The 10,203-nt window shown below is 43.7% G+C and overlaps 1 protein-coding gene across 1 annotated transcript in view; it reads right to left on the bottom strand.

The window, feature by feature from the left end:
* Positions 1-8,143: 8,143 nt before the first annotated feature.
* The window catches only part of sybu (syntabulin (syntaxin-interacting)), a gene marked incomplete at both ends in the record, with an annotated part of 9,426 nt that continues 7,366 nt past the window's right edge, over positions 8,144-10,203 (bottom strand). The window contains 2 exons of the mRNA XM_084335917.1: positions 8,144-9,389; positions 9,835-9,990. Coding sequence (XP_084192043.1) covers positions 8,144-9,389; positions 9,835-9,990 — 1,402 coding nt within the window. The remainder of the gene's footprint in view (positions 9,390-9,834; positions 9,991-10,203) is intronic.

The following is a 10,203-nucleotide window of genomic DNA, read 5'->3' as shown; positions in this document are numbered from 1 at the left end:
TGTCACTGCCATGTGACAAAGGGTTTAAACCTTTCACTAACCACACTGCAGAAGGTGACAAAGGGTTTAACCCTTTCACTAACCACACTGCAGAAGGTTAACCGTCTGTAGTGTGATAGTAAAGGGTTAACCTTCTGTAGTGAAAGGGTTAAAGCTTCCAATCTGATTGGTTAATCATAGCGTGGAGTTGTCGGAAGAGATATTCCATGATCTGTCGATGGAAACGGCTCTTATTTGAAACCTTCTTAACTCGATGTCAATCGGAATATAGATCTGTTTTACCTCCCAGCGTTTACAAACATTACTAATGTAAACGGACCTTTTAGCAGCCCACAAAATACAACCTCTACAACTGGAAACTCAGACGTACCTGTTGTCTTGTGTTGTATGAAGAGCTCAGTCCATCAACCAGGGAATGAGAACATCTTTTTAAAATGTTCAGTGGTGGGGCTACTCATTTGTTTACGTTTGGATCACAGGTTAGGCCTTTAAAGTGTCATTATACAACAAGACTTGGTCGGTGACGGTGAGGGGGCAATCCGCAAGCTCTAGTTGTCATGGTAACACTGATTTCACGGAGCTGCGTGAATTGAGATCTGAAAGTATTTTCAATTGGAACAAGTCTGTTGGATCTTTCTAATCCGGGCATCTCGTGTATAAACCCTAACCTTAACCTTTAACCTCAGGATGTCATGCCCCACCTTAACCCTAATCATAACCTCACTGGACATAATGCCCTCCACCTAAACCTTGACCTCATGACTCACCTTAACCCCATCCTTTAACCTCATTGGACTTCACGCCCCACCTTAACCGTAACCTCATTGTACATCACGCCCCACCTTAACCCTAACCTTTAACCTCATTGGACATCACGCCCCACTTTAACCCTAACCTTTAACCTCATTGGACATCACGCCCCACCTTAACCCTAACCTTTAACCTCATTGGACATCACGCCCCACTTTAACCCTAACCTTTAACCTCATTGGACATCACGCAGCCCCACCTTAACCCTAACCTTTAACCTCATTGGACATCACGCCCCACCTTAACCCTAACCTTTAACCTCATTGGACATCACGCCCCAACCTAACCGCCTATTGGATGCAGTACACGAGATGCCTGTTTTTTTTAGTAAATCCCATTATAAACAAACACTGCAACTTATAATAATAAGAGGATGGGTCACAGTCCCAGCGTACTCATGCAGGTTGTTCAGCGCTGGGAGATGAAGCTACTTTTGTCTCCCTGTGGTAACGTTTGGTTTGGTGGTGACAACGATGACCCATCATCTTCATAATTCTAGCACTACAACAGGAAGTGAACTTTGGCCCATTTTAGAATGTATGTTTATGTTAAGTTTGAAATGATCTTTACCAGTTGGGACAAATTCCATGATGTGTTTCCATGAGGTTTGAGCGAGCAGAGCTTCAGAAGCAGCGTGACGCTCTGAGGGTAATGTTGGTCGGAGCTCATCTGCCAAATTGATTCATTTGCAATTTCACAGAGCTTGACAAATTTCACGAGAAACTGTTATGATAAAAATTTAAATTGTATGCATGAGCTGGTTGAAGAATTTGACCGAAGGGAAGAATTTAGCTTAAGGGAGTTATGGCAAATTATCATTGTGTTTATGTCTTTATTTTTTTCACTAGGCGGGGGCTGCATGGTGTGCTGGGTTTATTTTGTCAATGAAGGTTCTGTTTTATTTTTGCACATTTCATTTTCAATAAAAAACTATCTCTGAATCCCCCTTTTTATAATGTGTCTCGGAGTACAGCATTGGCTGTTCTAATGTGTCTGATTTAAATAAGGCTACAAGCTGAATTAAAGATTTGCTAGATTGTATGAGCCTTTCATAAAGAATAACTTTCTTACCAGGTAGATGCATTTCAAGCATTTTCAAATGGATGGATTTTGGTGAATAATTTGAGTCAATTATTAGGTCTGCTTAATGAATGAATGAATGAATGAAAATTTTATTTTTGAACATGTACTTCTCCATATTTCTCCAAACAAATCACGGTATCTTGTTCCGTCAAACCAAACAATCATAACAAAAAAAATAAAAATAAAAATAAATAAAAAGGAATTATAAACAAAACGTCAAGAGCAATGTGTTTGGTTGGCAGACATGTCCAAAAAAGGAGTAGAGGGAAGCTAAGCTTATTGATCCCTACCCCCTTACATTTATGTTTGTTCTTCCATTAACACTTTCTTCGCCAGGCTTATGTACATCATTATACCATCCTCTGCCAGCTCTATTTGTCTATGGAGAAGTTCCCCTTCTTTGCAGGGCTATAACTTTTTAAATTGTATTGCTAAATTGACATTACTATGGCCCATTCAACATCAAGTATCTATTGTTCAGGGTGTAGCAACGTTATACTTTTTCATTCACATATTCATACTAAAATATGGTCTAAAGTATAAATATGTTTTTATCGTTTTCTGCAGCTTTCTGCAGAACGTGATTTATAGCCCTAAATGCATTATATTGATGATTGTATACAGTTTGATAGCGATCGGCGCGAGATAAAAAATGTCAAATGGATGTGCTTCTAGAAGTTACTACTTATCATCTGATGTTGACCGGATGGGGGGGGGGGTCGTTTATAATTCCGTGGCCAACGTTGGATGATTCATCTAGTGTGGGTGATATGATCATTAGAGCAGTTTGTATCGAACACGGTAAAAAAAAACGCTGAAACTCACCCCAGTCTCCTCGGGCCGTTGGGCGATGAGCGTGGAGCAAAAATATTCCTATTATGGGATGTTGAAATATGCGATCCATCTCCAGGTTGTATAATAGTATATACGTCCAAATCATGTTGTTTATTGAGTTATTGGTAACTGATTGCTATCCATTGTGTCTAGCTTGAGTCCCGGGACCTATAGCGAGTTATCGGACCGAATTTGGATGAGCACCAGTTTCCGTTTCCGGTTTGGGCGATCGGCCACCAGATGGCGCTCTTGAACCGTTGGAGAGTTGAGAGGGGATCAACAGTAGATCTCAAGTCTCCGCGGGAGAAATATGATTGCGATCACAGATTTTTGAAATATTGATCTCAATGACGTGTTACGGCGTCATTGGCAGAATTAGCATGGTGGGGAATGACGAGTTTAGGCGTCCTTGGCAGAGAAAGTGTTAATTTGACTAGATATAACGTAATTTAGTATATTACAATATAGAATATACTTTTACTTATATTAAAAAAATATAACTTTGTTTATCCTCATTACTCATTTCTGTATTGCTCTAATGTGTATTTTTTTTGCTGCTTTTTAAATTGTGCGTCCTTAAACTGCAAATAGTCGTAACGCATGTCTAAACATCAGCACCATCTGTTGGGCCTTTCACACCGGCGCCGGTTCCCGAACGTAATCTCGAACCGGCCGGCGCGTTCACACCGGGAATAATCGGTTCGTAACATGACTGAGGCTTTAGTTCGGCCCTCTAAGAAAACACTGAGCACCGGCGACTTTTCATGTTCTGAACCAATTATTCCCGGTGTGAACGCGGCGGCCGGTTCGAGATTACATTTCGGGAACCGGCTCCAGCGCGGAGCCTGGCCGGTGTGAAAGGCCTAACATGAGAACACTCCTGCCTTAACACATTGGGTGCCAATGACGAGAAATCTCGTTGAGTGCCAATGACGAAATCTCGCTATTTAATCGTTATTTCTTTTATTAGCGATGTCCATTCATTTTTCATCCATTCAGCCTCACGTTATCATTGGGACTGGCTCTGAGCTCGAAAAGGGCAAATACCGCCCCTATCGTCTCCCAGATGGTATTGCACCCATTGGAATGGAGTCGATGGGAATGCATCAGAAAAAAAAACTCCGGGCTCCACATTAACTTCTGAGAGAGACATGTAACCTGAGACTATTGCATCCACTGAGGGAACTGGAAGAAGTGTCGATTATGTGTTTCGAGGTATAACGTTGGATCAATAAACGCGATCGATATTTGGAATGGCGATCAGGAATTGGATTAATCTTTTTGCAGAACATCTGATGTGAGGTAAGGACTTTATTTTACCAGTATTGGTTTAATAATTTTTTTTTCACAGCGTTCACAACGTGTCTCCTGTGTGTGTACAGTGTGTGCGTAACGTTAGTGCCAGGCACGGCATAGATAATCAACTTTTCAGCCCGCTTCTCTAGCGTGCATAAGTACACATATACTATCGATAATCTAGCGTTTATTTGAAAACTATTCATAAATAGGCTGAAAAATGACAACGTTTTTTGTGTATTCCACTAAAGAGCTATTTTCGCTGACTTTTCTGGAATCGCTAGAAATCGTAAACTATACTCGTATTCAAAACGGTATCAAACGGAAATGTACTGATGAAAAAACAATCCGTTTCGTACATGTTGACTACAAGCAAGTCATTGATAAGCGACGGGGCGTATTAGACACATAGCCATAATTTAAGATATAGTTTATGCGTTCGCAAATGTGCTCTTCCTCTCATTGACTAAAGCGCTGGCACTCAAGTGATAAATCGCACACCCCCTGCTGGCAACCAATGTAGATGAGCACCGTCTGTGAGATGAAAACCTCTCAACAGCCTGACCCACTTTCATGATGGGGAAATGTTCATCGGGCTCTTTGTTTTGGACAGGGATCCAGCAGAGAGTTTGAGGATAATCCCCCTTCCTACCAGGGATTAACATTTATCCATTCCTAAATTAGATTCTCTAGTAATGTAATAGCTTGCATACTGATATAACCTCACTGATGACGTTCCCTGAGCTCATTGCTACCCCTCCTCTCAATCTACCCGGACCTCTGCAGGCTGCCACCAGACTATGCTGTAGAGAGAATAAGTGTTGTCACGATGCTGGAATTTCGGACTTCGATACCACGAAAATGCTAAATTTATCATAAAAAAGAAATTCATTTTTAATTCTTTTTTTTTTTTACAAATTTTGCTTTTGTTGCTGGTTGATTCTCCTCAGCGTCTCTCTGGTACTATAAGAGAAGATAAATATAACACTTTTAAAACCCTTTGTTTCTCTTTAGATCAGACATTTAAAAACTAAATGATCTAATCTAAATCAAATCAAACCCCCCCCCCCTCTTAAAAACAAAAACCTGTGTTTAACCTAGCCATCTATAAAACATCATGCTAAAACTGTGAAACAAATGTCCTACTCCCCTAAAGAAAGAAATACATAGCAAACATGACTCAGTTATGCAATAGTGCTGCTGCTTTTTATTTGGTTAAAATCTTTTAGTTAATAAGACTAAAAGACTACAATATGACTACAACAATTTCATGGCGGTTTCCGGTTTGCGGAGCTATGCTCGGAGCATTAACGTTACATTTTCAACAAGATTGCTGCTAATTAAACACTTCATGGAAACGGGGTAACGTTAATGTTATGTCGAGTTCATACGTGTAGTGTAGTATGAACTCGACATAACGTTAACGTTACTCCGTTTCCATGAAGTAATTATATTGTAAATTATAAGGTGGCCAGCTAGCTAGCATAAGCTAACGGAATAACGATTAGCTAACGTTAGCTAATAGCTGTAATGTTACTAACAACGAATCAGCTGTTGATATTATGAGCCATCAGTAGACAACGTCTCATGTATTAAACTAAAGTTAATGGTTTAATGCTTTGTTGACAAGACACTGAAGACGGGTGTGAGGGGGAGGAGGAGGGGGGGGCAAGCGTTGCTGTAGAAGACTGCGAGCAAGCCAGCTGGTATCGATACTGCAGAAAGTATTAAATATTCGGAATCGATTTTTCGATATTTTTGACAACACTAGGTTAGGTGACATAGATATCAGTCAGAGGTTATGGTTATGCAAATGAACATCTCCATACATGTATGGCTGGGGGGGAAATGTGGACCCAGCCTAGCAAAGGTGCAGAGCCTAGCTAATCAAGCAGTCTTTTAACTAGATATAGACAGAGGTTATGTCAAGACTAGTGTAGAGAAAACATGTATGGGTTAACAGTCTGGCAATGACCCAGTTTTTAATAGAGTCTGCCAGAGTATGGAACAGCGGTTTACAGCCTCAGAGAGGTCTCAGTAAAGTGAGAGTAATGCACTTACACCGTCAACCCCAGGGACGTTTTGAAAGTACAGCACGAGAGCCCTTACGTAAGATGTAGTCACGAGAAACCCGCCATCTTGGGTTCAGAATCAAAGCATCTTCCCCTTTATTAATTTATGTGAACTTCTTGTGCAAATAAAGAAATAGAATATAAACCCAATGTTTGGTTGGAACACTGTTAATGTAGGCAGTTTTAGTCATAGAACTAGCCCCATTTCCATACTTTACCAATGATGTTGATGGTAGTCCCGTCTCAGCACAAACCATGCCGTTCCTTATTCTAGCTCTGGATAGTTAGCCACAAACCAATGCAAAGTCAATGGGGTCAAGCTCCTGTCCGTACACGCCGACAATCTACTTTGTGTGCACAGTGGAGTACATTTCAAGGAGATTCAGTCAAGTGTGTACAGACAAGTTTGACCCCCATTGACTTTGCATTCGTTTGTGGCCAACTAGCCAGAGCTAGTATGAGGAACGGCATGTATTGCGCTCTACCTCCCAACATCATTGGCAAGTAGGAAATAGGAGTAAGGATCCAAAAGTCAGAACTAGTTTCGTAGTAAGATGTCAAGTAAGAGACGTTTGGTTAACTTAGGGCTGGGCGATATAACGATAAATATCGCGATATATTTTAATAATCGATATCGAATATCGAAATTAAAAAAAAATCGAAAAATCGTTTTTATTTTTTATTTTATTTTTTTACCTGCAACAGGGCAGTTTTCAAAACCAGAGACAGTGGACAGACTTGTCTTTCTTGCCTGCAACTTAAAGTAATGGCTTTGCTTGTCCAAATGACAATACTGACCAAATTCAGATTTATTTTTCTCTTGTCCATTTATTTTGTTTGCTTTCTAATTTAAAATACAGTTTGAAACCGTCTGTACACAGTAGGATATGTGTGCTAGCAGAACTAGACTCCAGTCACGAGTCACAGTGCACATGTGCGGTGGTTTGTCCACCAAAAAAGCGCCAAAAGATCGAAAATAAACTAGCAGAGCCAGAACTGTTCAACTCCTCTGGAGCCACAGCCAGCAGAGAAGCCGGTTTACTTTAGCTTTTAAACCAGCTGCAGCCTGAGAACTGGAGTGTGAGGGGATGTAACACTAAAGATGGCGGCAACGACAAAGAATTGCTGCAAAATAAACATATATCTGTTGTAATTTTTTTTTTTTTTTAATTTTTTTTATACTTATAACAATTCGATAATTATCGATATCGAGAAATAAAATAAAATTATCATATCGTTATCGCGATATGATTTTTTTCCATATCGCCCAGCCCTAGGTTAACTTCTAAAAATCCATTCCATTTCAAAACAACTCCCTATGAAATCAAATCTTTTGAGCGTCAGAGATGCAGTCAGAAAGCAAGTCGGATTCATCATGCTTTAATAATAAAGATACAAGGACGTGTGGCAAAACAAACTAGTATTGCACGTAAGCTCAGGCACATAACGCGTGTTTGAAGCGTCAACGTTGTACTTCTAATCAACAATTCAATTTTACACTGGGTGCGCGCTGGGAGAATACATTTTCACAAACAAAACCATCAAACAGTGAACGCACATTAAAGCTTTGGCTGAAGGTTCCTTTTTTTTTGGAACAACGTACCGGACATATCCAATTTCATAACCATCGTAGCTCACAACATTCAACCAAACCAATCAACCAACCACCTCCCAAACCTCATACACCCAAAAAATAAATAAAAAAATAACATTTGCTTCATTTTATTACATGGAAACTAGTGATAACATGACTATAACACACAATCACCTACCCAGATGATCAGTATATTATGCACAAATAATAACTTAAAATAAATATATAAATAAATAATACCTTTAATATCACCATTTGTTTGCCTCAACTCATGACAAATGTACAGTGCAAAGCAACAGCGTGGGAACCAAAATAACCACAGTGATATATAATCAAGTGTAGAAAAAAAAACTCAATTCCATCTCACAAGATTCTCTAGAATGGACCGCAGTGCCTTCAGTGGGACGGTCGGTCGGGGGAATTCAGTCGCGTGCATGAACGGGTCGGAGGCCGTTTACACGTGTGGCCGGCGGGTGACGATGGGGCGAAGGGAGTGCAAACCCATGACGCAGCAGCCCCTGATCAGCGCGGCGATGTTGTACACCGGCGCGGCACCGTCAACGCCGTGCCGCGAGTAGAGCCAGGCCACCGTGGGCAACACGGGCGCCGCCACGGCAACCAGATCCACCAAGAAGCTGTTGCTCCAGTGGCGCTTGCCGACGGCAGCAGGTACCACCACGCGGGACCCGGCCTCGCCGACGCCAAAGTCCAGCTCCTCCATGAATCGCTGGCTCTCAGAGTGCTCCGGGCAGCATATCCCAGAATCTGCTGTAGTATCCGGGGTCTTCTTCTGTGAAGGAGCAGGGCTGGGCAGGGCGACGGTCGAGTCAGTCAGTTCGGTGGTGGTGGTCTGTGTGGCAGTGGGGTGGTTAGGGGCGGGCGGTCCAGGAGGTCCCCCCCGGAAGGTGTTGTTGGAGAACGGTAGAGACGCCTCGCCCACCGGCCCCCCGTGCAGCTTGAGCAGCTGGAGAAGCAAGGCGTGGAGCTCTGCCGGCGGCACCCCCGACGCCCCCCCGTCCGTCTGGACCCCCTTGTTCTCCGACACGACCTGCCCCCCCGATGAGCACGAGCTGCCGGAGCAGGTGATGAACGTAGTGAACATGGTGTTCGGCGGTGGCCGTGGCAGCGCACTCGTCGTCGTCGTCTCAAACTCCTCCCCTTCCTCCAGCAGAGTGGACACGCCGGGCCCCGCCCCCGCGTCCAGCTTGCCGCTCGAGTCCTGGCTGGAATCCACCGCGGTGGACATGAGGACTTGCTCCATGATGTCCGCTCTGTTGGCCATCTCGTCGTTGACCAATAACCCACTGTCTGCCATCTCCTCCGCCGCCTGGTCCCCCAGCTCGACCCCGCCCTCCTCCTCCTCCGCCATCTTGCCCCCACCCTCACCGCCGTCGAGGGAGATGAAGTCCAGGGTGGGGGGCTCATCGTGGAGGGTGGAGCCGCCCTGAGCCAACTCCATGCTGTGTAGCAGCGATTCCAGCTTCCTGTTCTGGATGTTGATGTCAACGAAGTACTTGTGGATGCCCTTGTCCTTCTCCATCAGGCTGCCCTTCATGGTCTCCACCACCTGGCGGAGCTGCTTGATCTCCTTCCGCGCCTCCTTCAGCGACAGCTGCGCCTCCACGCGGTGACACTCCTCCTCGATCCAGTCCTCCCTCATCCTGCCCAGCTGGCACTTCAGGTCCTCGACCTCAGCCTCTCTGAGAGGGGGGGGGGGGGACACAGAAACAACAACGGCTCATAATGACATGATATACCCAAAAGACAGAAATGTCTTAATGCAGCTAAAATGACCCCCCCCCCCCCCCCCCAAAAGGATATGGTTTAATAAAAACAGAATGAGTTATTAATACAAGTTACGCTTCACCTGTTAAAAACAAAAAAGCAATGTGCATGTTTACATAACGTTATGCAAGGGCAGTCGCCCCCATGGGGGTCACACGTTTGGGAGTCAGTAGTTTTAAGGAATAACCCACGACAGGCTTATTTATATCACAGCCATGTCTTTTTATGTTTTTTAATGTTTTTTCATATTTGTAGCCACTGCAGTCTTATCTCATTTAATTGAATAAAAAAATAAATAAAAAAAAGCATCGATGCAGGAATTGCTACAGGAGCTTTCTGTACGTCGATCCGTTGACCGACCTGTCGTGAACCACGTGCTCAGACTCTCTCAGTTTGGTCTTCAGGTGTCGGATGGCCACCTCCTTCTGCTGCAGGGGGGTCAGGTACTCCTCTGGGTGGGGGGGTCTGATGCCGTGGTTGTCGCCACAGGAATGGTAGCGGCCCAGGATCATCCTTCTGGAAGGAAGGGTTAGGGTTGGATTAGCAGAGCGGCCCAATATATCTGCTTTCCCATGTAGGACACCATCTTTTATACAGGTGTGTTACAGTGGTGCTGTGACTAGGATTGGTTTTGCCATGGGGGGGGGGGCACAGGGGGAGGTGACAGGGGGTGATTGTAGCAGAGTAGTCCTGCCTGAGGCCTTGTATGCCCACTCTGTTGGCCAGGGG

Source organism: Notolepis coatsorum, assembly GCF_963971535.1.
Source record: "Notolepis coatsorum genome assembly, chromosome: 19".
NCBI lineage: Eukaryota > Metazoa > Chordata > Actinopteri > Aulopiformes > Paralepididae > Notolepis > Notolepis coatsorum.
This window is presented reverse-complemented; position numbering and strand designations above follow the sequence as displayed.